Source organism: Aricia agestis, chromosome 11 (genome assembly GCF_905147365.1).
Source record: "Aricia agestis chromosome 11, ilAriAges1.1, whole genome shotgun sequence".
NCBI classification, from domain to species: domain Eukaryota; kingdom Metazoa; phylum Arthropoda; class Insecta; order Lepidoptera; family Lycaenidae; genus Aricia; species Aricia agestis.
The window spans coordinates 7078440-7100295 of record NC_056416.1 but is presented as its reverse complement, the minus strand read 5'-3'; the positions used below and the strand labels follow the sequence as shown (position 1 = coordinate 7100295).

At 38.5% G+C, this 21856-nt stretch overlaps 1 protein-coding gene across 19 annotated transcripts in view; it reads left to right on the top strand.

Annotated features, from left to right (window-relative positions):
• Positions 1 to 21856, top strand: part of LOC121731807 (kinase D-interacting substrate of 220 kDa B) — a 62860-nt gene that overhangs the window by 14261 nt on the left and 26743 nt on the right. For 5 of the 19 annotated variants that reach the window (XM_042121444.1, XM_042121443.1, XM_042121445.1 and 2 more), the window contains exons 2-4: positions 17092 to 17517; positions 18769 to 18903; positions 19489 to 19686. In XM_042121444.1, the coding sequence (XP_041977378.1) occupies positions 17092 to 17517; positions 18769 to 18903; positions 19489 to 19686 (759 nt within the window). Of the gene's footprint in view, positions 1 to 9471; positions 9820 to 12154; positions 12160 to 13285; positions 13292 to 16723; positions 16822 to 16898; positions 17518 to 18034; positions 18074 to 18768; positions 18904 to 19488; positions 19687 to 21856 lie in introns of those variants that run through there. The other 14 variants (XM_042121459.1, XM_042121454.1, XM_042121453.1 and 11 more) reach the window with 8 other exon arrangements.

Below are 21856 nucleotides of genomic sequence, written 5' to 3'. Positions count from 1 at the left end.
AAACACGATCCTGTTTTCTCCAAGCCATATTTATAAGAATTTAACTTATGATAGAAAACAATATTTTCTTGCAAGAAACAATTTTAAGTAACATTCTTAAGGGGGCGACTAACCCTAAAGTGTCGATTTTATAATTCATTTTTATACTAGAAAATAAGCGCCGAATTGTTTCATTTTCTAAAATGAGATACTACATTATATTATATTTCCAAGAATTCGATCTGAGCAAAAACACGATATCATAAAATTTTCTCGATAGAAAAAATCACAAAGATGCATCTAATTTTCACGAATTTTTTATTTATTGTCATAACCGTGCATTGAAGGGTCTTTCGCTCGTTCGCACCACAGAATTTCGGTCACCTGATGGATAGCAACTTCCGTCGCCCATGGACACGCGCAGCATCAGAAGAGCTGCAGGTGCGTTGCCGGCCTTTGAAGAGGGAATAGGGTAATAGGGGAGGGTAGGGATGGGAAGGGAAGGGAATAGGGGAGGGTAGGAAAGGGAATAGGGTAGGGGATTGGGCCTCCGGTAAACTCACTCACTCGGCGAAACACAGCGCAAGCGCTGTTTCACGCCGGTTTTCTGTGAGAAAGTGGTATTTCTCCGGTCGAGCCGGCCCATTCGTGCCGAAGCATGGCTCTCCCACGTATAAATCATACCGCGGTGATTGGAGTGGTGTGAAGCCACTAATTAATTATTTTTTGCTATGGGTGGATTCGGACCACGAATTTAAGCCAATAATTATTGTAACAAACTTTTTTTAGTCTCATTTATTTATTTGTACAGACGTATTGAAAAGTGGTTTCAAAAAGGAATAAAAACACATTTTTAATAAAGAAATTACATTTCTTTCAAAATCATAAAAAAATAGGAAACTTTAATAATAATAATAAGGTTTTAATTGATTAAAATCACAGTTGCACAATTGCATTTTGATTTCTTAATAATTATGTTGAGCTTAACTGTACTTAAATGAATATGTAATAATAGAACTATCTACACTGCGGTTCGAATCCACTAATTCAAAAACAGGTCTTCTCTGTTTCGAACCGCGGTATGAGTCGGGTAATTAAAAAACAATCCTTCACTGTTTCGAACCGCGGTTCGAAAAACTGTGGTGTGAACCAGCGACAGACCCGCATTGAACTAAGTTAATTTTTTAACCACATTGTAAAAAATTCTATCATTGAGAGATCGACCTAGCGGATTTTTAAAATGTTGTATATTTATCAATACAAGTTATTGAGAAAAAACTAATTTGGCGATGAATCCGCGTCGTCCTTTTTCACCTGGCATATGAAAGATGGGCGTGAGTGTGAAGAGAGAAGGACGATGTTTGATTTTTTGGGTTAGTCGCCCTCTTAATGTTTTTTCTTATAAAAAGGTTTCTGCTAAGGATTTTAGTTATAAGTTTGGGTCCATGACAACACCAACTTGTGACCTTAGCCGCGTCAATGCTAGCAATGACGTCATCGTGTTTTGGAATCCCCCAAACGATCTCTACAATTAAAAAAAATATATATCAAAAGTAATCGGTTTCGTTGTTAAACAGATAATATGTTTTTGCACTAAAGGTGCACCTACGCAATATTCACGTCGTTTAACTACAGGGTTTTTTGCGTACTTTTCTATCCGTCTAATATTTCACTTAGTAAGATAGAAAATACTTAGGCATACTTTGTAGTTTTTGCTCGCGTACGCATGTCTCGTATTTTGCTCTAGTACTATAATACTAAAGTACTAGACTCTACATACAAGTGCACTGCTATTGCTGTTTCTTATCCTGCTCTAAAGGCGAAAGTTCAGTATCGCCAGCTCAACAATCAAGTCTCTCTCTTAATATTTGCAAAGACAAGCAATTTAACAAATTAAGGAGTATAATTTTTTGATGACTAAGCGTACCCAGGCATTTAGCTCACATGATGCTCTTGTCTCTACAGTCTACACTGTCGCCGTGCGTCTATATTATTTACGATCTCCGAACAAAAGACCTTTGTTCCGTGAGAGCAGGCCGATATCTCCAAGTATTCTGACCAAGGTAAAGTTTGCGTGGATGATAAACTAATAGATAGGTCGTGCCAAGGTTAGGTCAGCGGTTTTGCTCGCTAATCAATTCTAAGTGCGAGGGCTTAGTTAATTGGTCCTAAGAAACTTAAGTTATTGACATTTTTATCGGCTAATCAATGACACAACTCCGTTGCGCCAAATTCGTTTAAGGCGTGGAAACAGTACCTACATTTTTCCGAGATTAAAAGTATCCTATAGTCTTTCTCGGGACTCAAAGTATCTCCATATTAAATTTCAGCAAATTAGTTTTATAGTTTGGGCGTGAAGAAGTAACAGATCGACGGACACATTTTTTGTATGGATGCCGTTAATACTTACAAAATACAAGTATTCCCCTACCTCTGCACCGCCTGTGACGCCAACACAGTGAGTTTGCACATTTCGAAACATATCTCTGTCCTTATTTGTCCAGAAACCCACAAAGAGAAACGAAAAACTAGAGAGGTGAGGGAACAATTTCAATTCCCTCCCCAAGTAAAGCAAGAAACAGCACAATCAAAGATTCATCATCACTAAAAAATTCTTACTAACTTCTTGCACGTAGAATTTCAAAACATCTTAGGAAAGTACGAGTATTAGTAAATATTAGGATACTGTTGTTCTTACTGTGTTTCTACTAGTTTCCTTTACCTCGCTTCGTATTTCTTCCGTTATTTACGAAAACTGGTGCCTTGCTCCCGAAACTGATATCGATTTCGATTTGCGATTTCAACGGTTTTTTGACACTTTAGCTGTGCTTTAGCCATCTAAAATATGTCTTAAAAAATGTCAAAAAACCGTTGAAGTCGAAAATCGAAATCGAAATCAGTTTCGGGAGTAAGGGCCGGGACACAAAAACACGTCGTCGTCGTAGACGTCGTGCCATAGAAACTCGTCTTGAATTTCTACGGCACGACGTCGTACGACGCCGTACGGCGCCGTGCCGTGGTTTTTTTCGACGCGCGTCCGACACGGCACCGTACGACGCCGTACGACGTCGTGCCGTGTTTTTGTGTCCCGGCCTTAAGGCATCTGAAAAGCTTTGTATGGTCGCTCACGAGAAGTCACGAGTCACGAGTCACGACGCCTAAAATAATTGACATAATTTCATGTTTGATCCGACAATTTTAGCGAGCTTAGCACAAAATTACCCGAAAAATCCATCTCATACACAATTTTGTGCATGGAAGGGATCAGGAATAATGATTATCTATCGTGCGATCGTGCAACACATTCTTGTAATGTATCTATCTATTTAAGTATAAATAAAAATACATTTTTAATTTTGTTAGTCTCGCCAAAAGTCAAAACCCGAGAACGGCTGGACCGATTTGGCTAAGTTCTGTCTTGAAAGATTCGTGGAAGTCCAGAGACGATTTATATTAGGAGAAAGGCGATACAAAGATCATCGGGTCATCTGGTTGTTAATAAAAGTTTGAGTATGTTATTATTTATTATGAAAGCTGCTAGAAAGTTATTACTGGGTGCAGTTTAAAATATTATCGACGGCTGTTTATCGCACCAAACTTGTTTTTTTTTTTTTATAAAGTAAGGGGGGCAAACGAGCAAACGGGTCACCTGATGGAAAGCAACTTCCGTCGCCCGTGGACACTCACAGCATCAGAAGAGCTGCAGGTGCGTTGCCGGCCTTTAAGAGGGAATAGGATAATAGGGGAGGGTAAGGAAGGGAAGGGAATAGGGTAGGGGATTGGGCCTCCGGTAAACTCACTCACTCGGCGAAACACAGCGCAAGCGCTGTTTCACGCCGGTTTACTGTGAGAACGTGGTATTTCTCCGGTCGAGCCGGTCCATTCGTGCCGAAGCATGGCTCTCCCACGTATCCTAAATGCTCGTAAAAACAGCTATGCCACGACTAAAATATTTTAATGATTGTTTACGCAGTGAATATTCATTTAAATTAAGAATCGGTCAAGTCCGAATAAGCTGGAGTTTTACCTTGTGCGTGGTGTTGTTTGGTTCCTTTTTAGGGTACTTTTACAAAAGACAGGTAAGGAATGTTAATATTCCGTTAAGTCATTTTTCTTTCTCCTGCTTTAATTTATATTAAGAAACTCCTATAACGTTAAAAATTATTGGAACTGTCTTTAGAGCATTACTCAGCTCTGAAGAGAGTATTTGAAAGGTAATGGGAAAACACATTAATAACAACTAATTTACTATGATAAATGACCATGTTTATGCAAATATCCACAGAAATGTTCACTTAAATACACAAATGAAATGTTTAAGGCGGTGCTGATGCTGCGCAGATATATAGCAGCATGTAGTAGCCAAGATTCTACTATCATGACTTGTAGGAAGTGACTAATCTTTATGTAACGTTTTCGATGCGTTTTAATGGCGCCTTTTATAAATAAGCTCATCATGCATTGACATATTTTAATGATGATTCCATACGTAAGTCTTACATAAAGGCTGCTCAAGCTATTGAAGAGGCAGGCCAAACAATTGATTCAGGATAAAAAATCAATTGTCAAATCTGAATCTAAGGTTACTTGTTGATCCAATCAATCTGATTTCTGCCATTAAAAAAACTATATTCGCGTGGTCCACATAAAATTCTTTCGCGGACCCTTGCTTATGGACCCGTTGACACGTCACGGTGGACTGCGGGCCAGGGGTTTAGCACTTAGCAGCCTTGTCTTTCATAGATAACACAAAAACATCTATTTCTATCCATAGAAGCCTTTACGAAATTGTATAATATCCTAAATGTGGTGTACAGTGTTATTAACTGCAACATGTTACACACTGAAGAAACGGGAAGTGAAAGAGTTACCATAGAGGTATTCAACCTTTTATCGAGGGCATTGTTCGTGCCAGTGATACTATCAGATTTCACACTTCATATTGTGTGATACTAGATGAATCCTCAGACCTCATACGGCATGCCTGTAGCGGTAGCACGGCGACCAGCGGAAATGCGAAAGTATGGACAAACTGTGGAAATAAACCTAAGGTGCCATTCCGATCTTTTCTCGTTCCGAAAAATTCAATTAAAATGTCACTTTATGACACACTATAGTATATGTCATAATGTAGGATATTATTTGAATTTTTAGAACTATATTCAGTCATAAACTGGCTTTTTAATTAAATTATTCGGAACTAAAAAAGATCGGAACGGCACCTTAAGTTTATCTCCACAGTTTGTGACTATAGTCTGTCATAAAGTGGCATTTTAATTGAATTTTTCGGAACGAAAAAAGATCGGAACGGCACCTTAGGTTTATTTCCACAGTTTGTCCATATTTTCGCATTTCCGCTGGTCGCCGTGCTAGCACTACTGATGTTGTTAACTGGTACAGGATTAGCATAACATTAGAAACGGGAAAGAATCGACATACTGACAGATTTTAGTGAAGAAATGGCGGATTACCTTTGTCAATATGTCACTTTGTCTATTCCTCCGAAGAAACCGCTTGGTGACCTAAGCCTTTTTTGGATGCGCAGGGGAAACCCATCATGGGTGCCCCGGGTTGGGGATGTGCCTCAGTTAAGCTAAAGCACCCCGGGGGTATGTGGGACTCTTACCCACTAAAACCACCTGCGGTTTGCCTTCAGCCGTACACGTAGGGATGTCCCGGATCTGTCTAACACAGGACTCCCTCCACGACCGGCCGGTCTACCTCAAAAAGGACCGGACTTCCACCAAAGTTAGGGAACGCTTAGGCAAACTAAAGCGTTCCCCTCGGCGCCGGGACTAGCTAAGCCGGGCAGGTTCCCATCCTGACCCGGAGCCCCTAGACATGACCTCCTTCCTTCAAGCCATGAAGCATAATATAATAAGGTTTCATGTGTAACCTCCGTCCCAACTCCCACGTCACGTTGAAATAAGGGCAGGGGTCAAAAAAATTCTATCAGAGGAACTGATTCCTAGGCAGATAGCGGTCCTACGTAGTTTGGTAGAGTATATAGAGTGTCAAGCCTAGTAGATATACGTTTAAAGCAGTGTTTCCCAACCCTTTTCAGCCACAGGCCCCTAGGAAATCAAGCACAATTTTTACGGAACTCCTTATTAAAATAAACGAACAAAAATCGGATTCGTTTGAAGCGCAATTTTATTTATGGTCCGGAGATGACACTGCCCCCCTATACACATACTTGCGGTCCCCTAGGGGTCCGCGGACCACAGTTTGGGAAACACTGCTTTAGTTATAACCCGACCGAATAACATAGGTGCACCATTTTCCTCAGAATAAAAATATTTGGTGGTACATGCTCAATGCGGAATAAGCTCGAAATAAGTAATAATTTCTCAGCATTAAATTGAAGTGTTACCAACCCGTAATCACTTATCGTCAATTCGTCATACTGTGTTCATTAGATAACAGTGAAGTATCACCATCGATAACAATTGATCGGCATGTCATCTGCATCCGTATAGACTGCGAGACGAATGATCCATCACACGTATTAATAGATTTTACGTTCGCTTGTTTCGTCTTAATTATATTATTATTTAATACTAGAAGCCACTTAGTAAGTATAGATAGACTATAGACTGTAGAAGTATCTTCTATCCCAGCAGTTCTCAAACTTTTTTGGTGGCGGAACTCTTTTAAGAAGTGACATTTTTGACGAAACCCCAAAAAAAAAAAGAATTTTTGTCTTTGAATTAATTATCTCCCTACTAGTGTCTAATAATATTTCTAAAATAATGTATATGTATCGCTCGCAGAGTCCCTATAAGGCCTTTGCGGAGCCCCAGGTCTCTGCGGAGCACACTTTGAAAATATAAAAACGGGACCCTATTACTAAGACTTCGTTGTCTGTCCGTCAACAAAATCCTCAAAAACTGAGTTTTAGACATGTTTGCTCACTTGTTTTAAATCACTTGAATCTCGTCGCGTCTTCCTTAAATATCCAAGTTTAAAAGGGCTACTGACCCAAAAAAATCAAACATCGTCCTACTCTCTTCACACTCACGCCCGTCTTGCATATGCCAGGTGAAAAAGGACGGCGCGGAATCATCACCAAGTTAGTTTTTCAGTTTACTTGAATAAAAGACGAACTTCAATGATTATGAAAACTTTTTTATAGCAAATTTAGGTTTTATCAATGCCTTTTTAGATATTAAAAAATATTAATGAAAGATAGCAAACTTCGAAGATTCAAGCAAAAATATGTCTAAAACAAGGTTTTTGCTTTTTTGTAAAAAATAATCTATCGAGCATTTTTTCAGTAATCGTGTTTTCGTCTTGAGCATTAAAATCTTCACGAACTGAAGTTACTTGTATAAAAAATCAGTTTTCTAGACCTTACAGATTTTGAGATTTAAGTATGTAGTCAAGTTAGGGTCAGGTGCATTCTTGACTTCTAAAATAACCGTTGTAGGGATACCATTTGAAACGCGGTTAAAACGTAAAAAGTTGCAACACCACCCATCCATTCTCTTAACGATTTGTCTTACGATTTACGACTAAAGATGTGACCTAATTGATTTTCTTAAGAGGGCGACTAACCCCAAAAATCAATCATCGTCCTTCTCTCTTCACACTCACGCCCGTCTTCCATATGGCAGGTGAAAAAGGACGACGCGGATTCATCGCCAAATTAGTTTTTTCTCAATAACTCGATAAATATACAACATTTTAAAAATCCGCTAAGTAGATCTCTCAATGATAGAATTTTATACAATATGTTAAAATATTAACTTAGTTCGTTTGTGATTTTTTTCTATCGAGAAAATTTTAAGATATCGTGTTTTTGCTCAGATCGAATTCTCGAAAATAAATGTAGTATCTAATATTAAAAAATGAAACGATTCGGGGCTTATTTTCAAGTATAAAAATGAATTATAAAATCGACACTTTAGGGTTAGTCGCCCCCTTAAAGTTCTCGTATAAGGTAAGGAGCATACCCATACTACGTGACCTACTTTTTAAGATTTTTGACCCCCCCCCCCCCCCCCCCTTATATTAAATGTCGAGAAAATTTTTTTCGTTTGACGTTTCTCTCGGCGAAATTTACTACCCCCCTCTTGTGACCGAGCGTAGTATTTTGAAGACCCCCTCTCCCCCCTAAATGGGTTACGTAGTATGGGTATGTTCCCTAACCACTGGTATTGCCTTTTGATTGAAATGCTATATAGTAATAGTTGGTCGGGCGAGGGTCCTTGTATATTGATTGTTGTTTAACTCTATCGTTACAATGTCACTGAGTGGCCAGTAGTTTTATATTTATTTATTTTATATTTTTCCTATTTGCACATATTTTACTCACTACGTTATAGTAAATTAGTAGTCAGTAGTCACATACAAATTATTATTTATTTAAGTACTTATTTAAAACTTCTTGCACACTGTGATACAAAGGCGGGCTTACCTAATGCCTCGTGCCATTTTCTTCCAGGCAAACCTTAGGGGGATGCAGAGATAATGTAGTAACTAGTAAATAGTAAGGTAGATAAAAAACTGGTAAAGACTAAAGAGGAGACTTAAACATTATATAATTATATTAATTAACATTAGATTCATAATTTTAATGATCTTGTAAAATACTAATGGATGTTATAATGTTAAATTTTAATTCAGCCAAATGACATCATAATAATATTATAGCGGCGTGCCTAGGGACTTTCCGTCCGTCGTCAGTGAAATTGTTGACCAATATTTAATGGTTTGCTAAGGGATGGCCTCAGATGGCCTCGACTCATAATAAATGGCTTTTCTATTCACGAATATAATGATTAAAAGCCAAAAGGTGTTAAAACTTGAAACAGTTTTCTAAAACTCAACTTGAGTTTTAACATTGAAAACATTAAGTAAACTTTAAAACTATAACGGGACTTTTAAAACGGTAAGTATTATAATTATCTTTATTCCTTAATTATTTATCATTTTCAAATCACACAGTGAATATCTTGGGTTTTTATTTAATAAAGGGAAACATTTAATAGATTAAAGTCGTCTGGTAACAAGGCCCTTGGCAATGTAATTTATGGCTGTTGCCTTGTACCTATAAACTACATTATTATGTATGTTATTTGTAATGCGATTTCATGTAATAATATTTCCGCTATGACGTTTGATAACATTCTAAATACTAGCGCCATCTACCATAATCTTGTGAACTAAAACAATACTACAGATCGTCGTACAGAAAACGGCGCGCGCGCAGCGTTGCGTTGACAGTTGACTTGGTAGTACAATGCGCGTATAAGAGATGGCGCTACGTGCATTGAATATATTTTAAATATTTTATGGATAAAAATATTGTTTGAACATTTAGCAGTTTATAAAACTTTAAGGGAGTACAAATTACTGAAAAGGCCGTATGATCAAATCTTATAAACATAAATAAAGAATACAGTAATTCGAGTACCTAGGTACAATTACAGATACATCTAATGATAGTTTTCTGTCGTAAACTGATAATAATGATAAGCGAGTCTGTTAAAGTAAATACATAGTAACATCAATAATTCCTTATCGTCAGTAGTCCCAGGATGCTTGTGGAAAGCGTAATCCTTGGTTTGATATTGAACTAAAACTATATTTTATGTATTCGACTACCCTCAATCGGGCTTTCATTCGGGTTCGTATGTCGAATAGTGTCGAGACTAGTAACAGTGAGTGTTTGGAAAGTGTAGTGAAATGAGTTGGATGTATGGAGCCGGTACATCATCAGAAACTCCGGAGAGGCGTCCTCTGATGCTGCCTCTGAGAGTACCAAGGAGTTATGGCAGTGTGTTCCCCTACTACAAATTCGTTAGGGACACCTTCAAGGAACCGATGAAGGATGAGGTTATTATTCTCTAAACTCATTCTCATGTATCTATATATTAATACGCAAGCGAAAAACTTTGTATCCCTTTTGACATAAAATGCGGAAACGTAGGTGAATGAAATTTTGCACAGTTATATTTTATATGGTGAAGAAGTGCATCGAGCTAATATTATAAAATAAAACATTACACACACTACAACACGCACACTCAAGAAGATGACAGATTTTTTAAAGTGACAAACCTATACATACTAATTATACTCTTTTATTTATGGTTGAAGTCTGCTGACAAATTGAAAATGGATTATAGTTTTTTTATTAAATCTTAGACAATGCTTACATGGCCAGTCTGAGATCAGCTAAGTCCCAGAAACGAGAATTGAAAAAAAATATGATAAAGTTAATATTTTTTTACAAATTAAACGTAGTAGTCCTAATGTCGTTGAAACTAAGGTCGAATTTCGACCATTGGGCGATCTCTAGTTAATTATTAATCTGTGTACGCTACACAACAAATCGTATAATAGCAATCTCTTTAGTGTTTGCATACATTTAACCTTAGGTGTAATACCTAGCACTATGTCTACACTGGTAGAAAAATAAATTCTATCTTGTAAGGTTGGGTTGTACCACAGGCGTGGTTAAAGTTTAAGTTATGGTCAAAGTTATGGTTATATTTAAGGCTAATTTAACTTTAACCTTAACTTTGACCACATAATTTGAAAGAGGACGTTGCTGGTACGACAAAGCTTTATAAGAACGTGGGCGCTGCTGGTAAAGGAGAACATTTAAAAAATGGTAGTTCCCGTTGAACCATGTTGGCTACATTACTGAAAATTGCAAAATTTGCACGACAGAGGTGCTGCCTCGGTACGCTTGCTTCAAACTTCAATGTCTTCAATGTTTACACTTTACAGACAGACAGACACGTCACACATAAAACGCCCCAATTTTTGCGTGGTGGGTTAAAAACTGGGAAGTGGGGTCGAACTTCGAAGTCGAACATCAACTCTTCTTAATTTACTTCAAAAAACGTAAAAAGATATTTCATCGTTACCACCTCTTAAAGAAACACGTTTCAAGATTAAGCGCTTGTGCGATGTAATGTAGGAAACGCATGGCGCAATCTATTATGAATTTTTAGAACTAACTTAATTTGAACAAATTTACGCATTTTCACCCCCTTACAACCCCTTTTTCCAGTTAAAAAGTAGCCTATGTCCTTTCTCAAGCTTTATACTGTGTACAAAATTTCATTACAATCGGTTCGGTAGTTTTGGCGTGAAAGCGAGACAGACAGACAGAGATACTTTCACATTTATGATATTAGTATAGATATAGTATAGATTAGTATAGATGACAGCGTTATGGTTATGGTTAAATATGGCTTCTTGATGGCGTCCATTTTCAAACTTTAACCAAAGATTTGACATTTTGCATTGTAGTTAAAGTTATAGTTAAAGTTACAGTTAAAGTAAGTTGGTGCAACCCAACCTAAGAAAAGGAAACTAGCCGTTAACTAGAAAATCTATAAGCCAATAATAATATCTAGAATTATTATTTATTGATAACTGTAAAGTGTGGAGTATAACTTTTAGAGTTGAGTTCTAATGATAAATGTCCCTTTGTAAATAAAGTAATGGGTGTGGTTAAAGAACCACAACAATAACTATTATAGACTTGTTGTGAAGAGGGATTTCCATAGTAAAATAAAATCGGCCAAGTGCGAGTCGGACTCGCGCACGTACGGTTCCGTACCGAAGAACAAAAATAGGTCAGAAATTGTGTTATTTGTATGGGAGCCCCGCTTAAATTTTAATTTAATATTATTCTTTAATATAAAAGTACACATATAACAAAAATTCAAGTGCCTATGCCTATTGATATAGAGCAGGGGTCATCAAATGGCGAACGCGGTCCGCATCCGGACCGCCGCGCCCGCGCCGCGCCGACCCATTGGTGTGCGGACCAAGCGTTTTCGAAGATGAACTTTGTTGAAATAAATTTCAGTCTCGACTTACTGATCAACATCTCCAGGATTCAATAGCTTGCACCAATTTCACTCCAAACATCAGAGAGATAAGAATTAGCTACTCTCACTTTTCTCATTGATATAATTGCAAATGATGATGAAAAGAAAAACCTTTGTAATTTCCGTAAATGGCGGACCGCGAAGGTCATTTCATTTCCTAAAATGGACCCCGAGCGAAACTAATTGGTGACCCCTGATATACAGGGTGTAACAAACATAAGTGATAATACTTTAGGGTGTGTACGTATTCCTTGTAGAGAGTTCACTGTGAAAGTAGCAGCGCTGAAAGACCAAAATATTTTTTCACTTTTGTATGGGGAACCTCGTGACGCTCGGGCCCTTGCTCATACAAAAGTGAAAAAAAAAATTCATCTTTCAGCGCTACTACTTTCACAGTGAACTCTCTACAAGGAACACGTACACACCCTAAAGTATTATCACTTATTTTTATTACACACTGTAGAGTAAAAAAGGCCGAAAAAATCACGTTTGTTGTATGGGAGCCCCCCTTAAATATTAATTTTAATTATTTTGTTTTCAATATTTGTTATAGCGGCAACAGATATACACAATCTGTGAAAATTTCAGAAGTCTAGCTATAGCGGTTCTTGAGATACAGCCTGGAGACACACAGACAGTTGGACAGACAACGAAGTCTTAGTAATAGGGTCCCGTTTTTACCCTTTGGGTACGGAACCCTAAAAACGAAGATGCTATAAATGTTTTATGATCTGAAAAGGTGATCTGATAATTATAACAGTACCTACTTAAAATCTGAAAATAAAGCCATAAAATCTGATAATGTTTGTACAATCCGACGAACTTACGGTTGCATTGGATGTACTGCTATTTTGTAATAACTAGAGACCGCCCTATGGTCGAAATTCGACCTTAGTTTCAACGACATTAGGACTACTACCTATATTTTGAAAAAAAAATATTGACTTTATCATATTTTTTTCAACTCTTGTCTCTGGGACCGTGTAAGCATTGTCTAATAGTATCTCAGATTCAATAAAAAAAAACTATACTTTTCAATTTGTCACCTTGTTGTCAACAGACTTCAAACATAAATAAAAGAGTTTAATTCGTATGTATAGGCTTGTCACTCAAAAATCTGTCATTTTTCCTAGTGTGTGTGTTGTAGTGTGTGTAATGTTTTATTTGTTAAAAAAATGTATGATAAAAGCATAATTTCAAAATAATATAAGCTCGATGCACTCCTTCACCATATAATCTATAACTGTGCAAAATTTTATTCACCTACGTTTCCCCATTTTTCGTCAAAAGGGATACAAAGTTTTTGGCTCACGTATTAATATATAGATATCTAGCCAAGGAGTTAGCGCACAACCACGGGTAACGGTATGTAGGAACGTTATCGTGTATTTATGGCCAAAGCAAATGATGGTGTAAGCGGCTCGTACCTGTTATCTGTATGAACTTGGAAGGCAAAGGTTGTTTTGTCGTTGGGGACTTCCTTTTGTGACTCCAGGGGGGTGAGCCAAAATCTTTTCGTTCTCGCTTCGTTCGTTAATATGACGTTGACGTTCGACTCGTCTTATGTCGATTCCATACATTTTGATCGGCGATTCTATAACGAAGCGAAAACGAAAAAGTTTCGGCTAAATGGCGTCTCCTAAGTCATTTCTGGAGTGACTTGGTTGGAGAATCTTATGTGAGAAGCTAATGCTTCAAGACTTTCAGTTGCTTAACGTTTCTCATCTTAGAGCGCTTTAACAGACGAACGGCACTTGTCGACGGCAGCCGTCGACAGTTGACGGTTGCCCTCGACGTCGTGCCATTCGTCTGTAAGAAGCGTAACATGGAACTTGTGGATACACACATTACTATATCATGGGAAGCAAAGGATCTGGTCGAGGGTTAAGAGTGAGACTACTACTGCCATGTGAGATGAGGAGCGCTAATCTACTAAGAACACTGGCCTCAATAATACACTGGACAGGCTATGCCGTACAAAATGACAGCTATTTTTTGTGCCGATTTGAAGCGCCGCGGTGAGCGTACTGTGAACTAATTACAACCACCATTTGCAAAATAGTAGTTCCAACTTCCAAGTACACTCACTACTGCTTTCACATAGCAATCAGCGCCAATATGGCGACTTTCAAATAGGAAAATTTTATTGATAGCGATCGCCTGTCCAGTTTATTATAGAGGTCAGTGACTAAGAATCTAAAGACTACCTTCTGTTTCTGTAAGATCTTCTTGAAGAAGCGGATAATATGATCTACTAAATCTCTATCTACTAAGAATCTAAAGACTACCTTCTGTTTCTGTAAGATGAACCATCTGGTAGGTAGTTTTAGCAGTTATAAATCTCCCTAACTTGCTACGGCCGCAATAATTTACTGCCCAACAAAATTTAAAGTCCACCACAAACCTTATCATAGAAATCGAAACGCGATAGCAGTAAAATTAATGTTTATGGAAAAACACGGTAATCCTATTACAAGCGCGGCTAAGCTCTGTACACAAAATTTTCCTACTTATACCGCTTTGGCCTCACAGGAGTAGTTTTAACGAGCTAATAGCGTGTATGCGTGATGAAAAAATTCCTCCAAAAATACCATTTTATTTCGTTCGTCTATAAGTTATAGATGAAAACGCAAAATGCTTCGAGCTTCCTACTTCAAACGACTCAATCAGGTATTTTACTGTGTTCGATTGAAATATTATCTGAGACTAATATTATTATCTGCTCTTATTTTTTTTTCTTTTAACAGTTTATAAAATGTTTGTACATAATATTGCGAATTTTTGTTTCCCTGCAACCAAAGTAACATACTTTGGTTGCAGGGAATTTTAAATGTATAACTTTGCAACAAAATCATTTAATTCCAAATATTTGAGCAGAAGCGGGATGCAGCCAAAAAATTGAGAATTGGATTTGAACTCTGGATTTTATCAGAATTGGGAAAACATCACACTTCTGATAAAATCCAGAGCTCCTTTCGCTGTAACTCCACATATTTCAGGCATTGGCAAATTGAAATTGCACCTGCCGGGCTAGCACGGCCACCAGTAGAAATGCGAAAGTATGGACAAACTGTGAACATAAACTCAAGGTCCGTTCCGATCTTTACCGCGGCTAATCGCGACCGACAATAATTCATTTAAAATGCCACTTTATGACAGACTATAATATAATATGTCATAATAAAGTAGGATATTATTTGAATTTTTAGGTCTATAGTCTGTCATAAAGTGGCATTTTAATTTAATTTTTCGGAACGAAAAAAGATCGGAACTTCAACTTAAGTTTATGTCCACAGTTTGTCCATACTTTCGCATTTCTACTGGTGGCCGTGCTAGTCCGGCAGGTGGAGGAACGTAGTCTATTATAGACTTTACTGCTTAAAAGCACTTTGTTATAAAGTTGTTTCAGTGGGCGACTACAGAAACTTCCAGCCTGTAGGTGTTAAAGAGAATTTATGTTCTATTAACTTCCAATAAAGACAAACTACGAGTTAGCTCTATTTACTTTCGTACGCCTTTCGGCAGACAGCCTATTGCCCAGACAAATTAATTGTCCCCAAGATAAATTATAATAGTAGGTTTGTGGAAGTCCTATAGTTATTTAATTCTTCTCTTCTTAGAGTCGTTTATAAGCCAAATGATATTGTATAAATTTATATTTAAGATTATTATGTTAATAAGCAAATAACACTTAATATTAATAGCTTTTAATATCGACCTTATGAATTCAATATATTCGTAATACTCGTTTATAAATAGCTTTCATACCAGTATGTAGTTTATTCTCATTCGATTTGCAGGAAGACACATGAAATGCGCGGCTTCACCTGTTGAATTTTAAAGGGGAAAGCCTGCAGATCGTCTTGTATAGTGGTGCCTTAGCTAAGTAGCATCTCGTTACCTGGCTCCGTTACTCTTTTTGCCTCGCTTGCATTGCGGATTTTCACCTTTATTGCTTTGTAATTTTATTTCTAGATCCATCAAACAGGTTTCGATCGGATAAGAAGACCTAGTGTCGTTGAATTTAACCCAAATTATGCAACAAACGCAACATGACTTAAAAAGTACTACTAGCTAACTTCGAATATCCGCATACTTGCATATATTTTATAGACTAGTTTTTTGTTCCAAAATGACCTTGAGTGTCCGATTTTTTTTTTTTAAGGAAAATGAATATCTACTCCTAGTAGCTAGGTATCAAGTCTCTCCGTTCTTTCGACAGTTGAATGAACAGTTAAAAAATTAGGCTTTTATGCTTTTTAGGTTTTATGTTCCAAAGGCAAATAATAAACTGTACATCACCATCTGAAAGCAGCACTAGGTACTGAAAGCAGCTTCCTTGCCCAAAAAGCCTTACATTGCACGCCCATTCTGGACATTAATTTATTTAATTATTACTAGTATAGCTATTAAAATATTATTATCAAGTCTGATTGGCCCAGAATGCATTAAACTGTATAAACAACTTGGATATCACTAATATCCAAGTTTTTTATACAGTTATTAGTTTCTATTAAAATCTTTCAGACACTTTAATACACATTGCCTGTTTTTAAATTTTAATGATTTCGTCAACTGATGAATCTGTAATGACATTATTTGAGCCAAGTTTCTGAATGTTCCATTCATTTAGGTTTTAGATACCCGTACTTAGTTTAAACCTGTTACATTTCATCATTCATGCTGGAGTGTTAAATAAACCTGTTCCTTCGTGCATTCGCTCGCATGTTTTAGAGAAAAATAAATTCACATTAGAATATTGTCGTTTATCCGAATGTCTGACCGACGTAATAGAACCCTTAGTGGTTTGAGGAGGGAGGGGTTCGGGGGCCGCTGCGACTGTGCGCGTGGCGGGCGGCGCTCGTGCACAGTCGCAGACGCAGCCAGGCCGGACACCACAGACATGTTGCCCACCGAGCGCGCCGCGCACACCTCCGCGTCTCTCCTCAAGCGCTTCTCGCTCCGCGCCTACAGCACGTATTCCCTAGTACGTATCCCGTTCATTCATCGCGCCGCCTGCGCCCGCACCGCCCGCCGCGCCCCACGTGGGCGCCGCCCAACGCGCTGCGAGACGGCCCGGCCGCACGCCCGTCACGCTAATCACCAACGTGACGCTCGACGGTGCACGCGTATTATGTTTTTCGTCGGGACGCGCTATGCTCCCGCCGGACATACCCACGCCGAGGTCGGGCGAGAACGAGTACGTGCACATCCGTTGCCTGGTCGCGAACATTCACAAGCCGAAAAATGTGTGTAGGCCGCCAGAATCGCCGGGGTCCACCCTCGACGTGGTCCAAGAGTCGCCGTACTCCTCGGACACCGACGTCAGCCGCGCGGAGTCCGACCGATCGGACGGGCCGGAGAGGTCGGACGGCTTCGACGGGATGCCGCGGGACGAGGATGCGCCGCCGACCCGGGCGAAGAGCAACAGCTACTCGGGGCCGATGCTGGTGCCACCGTCGCTGCCGGCCAAGCGGCGGCGGCCGTCGCTTCTGCAACTGAAGATCGGGGGCCACGGCATCCACACGGGGCCGCTGTCGGCGGGGCCGCACCTGAGCGTGCCGCGGTTCACAGTGACGGCGCCGCCGGGGGAGCAGCGCCGTCACAGCCACGGGTTCCCCTTCCACGGGTTCGCCCTACGCCGGCACTCCAACACGGTCGGCGACTGAGCACGTCACTTGTGGTGATGCATCCACACGACGGACCTGATTGTGTACTTAATAGATACTAACGCATGGTTTTTCCTCTCATATCTTAAGCATGATGGCCAAGAAGAATATGATAGGACTGTTTAAAACGTAAAAAGACTGACGGCGGTCAGGTTTGAAGAAGCTGCTCCTAATATTTTTAATTTTAATTTAAATTTTATCCAAATCGCGATGAAAGTTTTTTTTTTTATTTCAAGCTTGAGACCTCACTTGATTTTTCATTGATTGATTACTTATTATTTGCTCAGAATTATTAAATGAAATTTTCAATTGGCACGACCATGGCCTCTACATAACAGTGGCGAGATTAAGCGGTATCAGGTAGTATAACATATAACGCTAACGTATTACAATATTGTAATAATAATTTATTGAGTCCTTCGTATCGCCTCTTATCATTATGTCCATAATTGAGTTCATTGTATAACTACATTGTAGAGAGTGGAGTGTAAACGTTTGTCGTGTTATGTGCTTGGAAATTATCTTATTTCCATCGGAACCATGTTGCGCTGGAGTTTGCAAGCCAATGAGGTGAAGTTACTGCTCAGATGTATAATTAAAATTGAATTAATTCTGCCTTTTTGAGTATTCTTTGACTTTATGCTCTTTATGAGTTGTTTTTGTTTGCTGACTAATATGCATGATACATTGTGACACACTAAACGATAGATAATTTTGTTTGTCCAAATTCTAAAACATATTTAATTGATCTAATTTTGTCTGTCAAAATTTCTGTTTCGTTTAATTTAGTTTTCAATTGTTATCTGTATTTGTTTTCCTTTATCTGACTGAACTACTGTTTACCGAAGCTACTGCTATTGTGATACCGGGTTCCAATTTTTCTGAACTGTTCAGCATAAGGCTACTTTTAAGGTTTTAGTCTTTTTTTCTGGACACGCTCTTATCAAAACAGAAAGTTTTGACTGGCTGTCGTCATCATTTAATGCTGCCTTAATCTTTGGTTTCTCCTTAAGGCTTCCATACTATAAGGGATAGATCCCACGTCATTACTTTTGTCTTGTTATCCATGTTTTATAAAGAACAATTTTCCCATGTTATTGGTAAAAACTCGCACGGGGGCACCGTGTGAGTTTCTTACGCCGGTTCTTCTCGCCGGGTTAGTTCCCGAACCGGTGGTAGGCCTCATGTAGGCGTTCTAAAAGTGTTAAATAACCGATTTAGTTTTTTTTTCATTACGTTATTCATGAGTGGTATTCAACCTGCAGAGCCTTCACCGCAGCGAGTCGATGGTGTCGCTGGCGTGCTTCAAGACGCTCACCCAGTTGATCAACAATGACAGCAACGAGCTCCAGAACTACCTCTCCTCCAACAAGAACATCAATGTCGACGATAGGGATGAGGTAAACTTGGTCATAAGCTATATCCACACTGTGCACTTTCATCTTCAATTTTCGTCATCAACTTTCATATTGGCGCGTTCAATAATTGAATGCGTCAAGGACGCAACGCCAATATTGTCATTTTTGAAGTTTTGGATACGGTCAGAGGGCTGCGTCGCGGGCATGCCTCACGTTCGCTGCTGACTGCGCTATAGCCTATAACACATGCCCTTGACGAACAGAAAAAGGCACAGTGTGGACAAATCACAAAGCTATAGTTCGTATTGGTTACAAGAACTGTTGTAACGCATGCCCTTGACGAACAGAAAAAGGCACAGTGTGGACAAATCACAATGCTGTAGTTCGTATTGGGTACAAGAACTGTTGTTTCATACAAAAGTGCTAAAAGATGCAGATTTTTTAAGAAAAGTAAACTTTAACCTTAGTGCGCCATAGCATATAGTATGGCTCACTAAGGATACAAGAATATTTATTGGATACAAGTACTGCTGTTTCATACAAAAGTGCTAAAAGATGTTCTAAAACTTGTGTACCAAAAAAGTTTGTATAAGACAATCACAGACTATATTCATCAAATAATTTCAGAACGGCACAACAGCGCTCATGTGCGCGAGCGAGTGCGGTCGCGCGAATGCCGTCGAGCTGCTGCTAGGTGCGGGCGCAGACGCCAACGCGGCCGACAACGATGGCTGGACGCCGCTCGCGTTTGCGGCGCGCGGCGGACACGTCGCTGCGGTGAAGGAGCTGCTAGACGCTGGGGCGGTAGTGGACTCTAGGGACTGTGTGAGTATACCTTTAGTATATCAGATACATATTTCAATGGTTATTAATTTTAGAGTTTTACAGAGAATGTAATTATGTCAAAATATAGTATTAACTGAAAATATTTTAATGTTTAACTTAATATGACACGGAGCTTTGGATACCAATTTTAAAGTTTGGCATTGATATTATATCGAAACGTGACACATCTTTTTATGGTTGAATTATATCTTGAAGTCTTGATATTTTTATACGTTTTAATATTATTTATGATTGGAGCCACCTATCTAGAATCTATAATTAGTAAGATCTAAAACCACTTTTAGGCCAAAATAAATAAAGTGCTGACAATAAATTATGTGGTATGTCTATTTTTCCGCCATTTTAAAATAGCTATTAAGGCATAATTAATGAACTAGAATATATTTTGCATTAGATAGTGTCGGTTAGTTTTGTCGGTCGCGGCTAGCCGCGGTCAAGATCGGGACGGTACCTTCAGTTTATCTCCACAGAATTTCTATACTATCGCATTTCTACTGTGGCTATGCTAGGGCTACTGCCTATTGGGGTCTGGGAAGTCAAACCAACAAACAGCACTTTTTTTAACCAATTTTAATGTCAGTCTAGGTGAGCGACTTAAGAGGATACCACAGCGGCTAGAGAAATGAAAAAAAAGTACGTGTAATATCTATAGCTGTCTCCCTTACCTCAAGCCTATACCGCAGAACGCGATAGAGACAACTGCAGAAAATCCAGAAAATCAACGATTCGTTGTCCCCTGATTCCTTCTCCAAAACTTAACCGATTTAAGTACTTTTTTCATTAAAGATTAAAAAAAGGCTTGAGCTGTGTTCCTATGTTTTGCTTTTTTTGTATAATCTATCCAAATCTGTTTTCTGGACGTTTGAACACAGTGGAAAATCTGGCCATTTTTTTGGGTTTTTGAACGTTCATATCTTATTTAATAATTAAATTATGAAAAAAAAAGAAAACATAGGGACATTGTATTAGTGGCCGTAGATATTCAGGAAAAAAATTATAACTCTACTAGCATTACCCAGGGAGGAAACAGGGGACAACGTTTGTATGGAAAAAATGGCGGTGTGGAATCCTCTTAAGTGTGAAAAGGTAACAAATAGACAGACACATTTTCGAATGTATCATAATATTAGTATGTAGGTAGTCTTAATAGTACAACAAGTCCACGTCATGTTTTGATATTAAAATACAGAAAGCATGAGACACGTTTTATTTCATAAATTGTTTATAAATATCGCAAAAAAAAGTCTATGACGATTAGGAAGGAATATTAAATTGAATAAAAAATTATATTGCACGATATTTTCTGCTAGATCTTAACCGCCAAGCTTTTAAAATTTGAAACGCCTGTTCATATTTACACACACACAACTTACTTTTCTTGAGAGGTTTTTAAGAGGGAACGCGGGTGCAGAAGAATTTAATTGAAGAAACTATTGCCATCGCCCATCACGCTTCACCCTGCGCCGGCACGTGTATTGTGATAGAGACAGATACAGTAAATCGAGGTAACGAGTCCTCTGATTCCTCCTTCAAAATAGAGCCTATCTATTTTTTTAATATCTTCAGGAAGAGTGAGTCTATGCCCCTACGTTTTTATTTTATGGTCGGTGGATTGGCGGGGTACCTACGGGACATTCATTTTTGCGATTTTTGAACGGTCATATTTTTTTTTATTTACTTACCTATTTGTTAATTTAGATAAAATCTAACGTAGAGGCATAGCTTTAAAAGATCCCAATATTGTATAAAAAATCATTTGTCTATAGACTCTAGACGCATTGTCCAGGGAGAAAACAGGGGAATACTTTCTTATAGAAAAACAGTGTTAGCGTTTTAGCTCTTAACATAATAGTATGGTTTTTCTTTGGTGAAATTTGATATGGTAGGACATAATTATCTGGAATAACACACAGGCTACAATCTATGCGGAAAAATACATAATATTTACTATTTAGGCAGTCACAACCACGGGCAACAGCTAGTTCTGGCATTATTGCTCTTATAACAACCGCACACAGACGTCTGCCAAGTGTTTTTACAACTTTTTCACGATTGCACTCGTAGTTTCCTTGAGAAATTTATTTATGTGTTTATTTATTGAACTATTACATTATGACCGCATCAAATGATGCTCGGTTTAATGTAGATT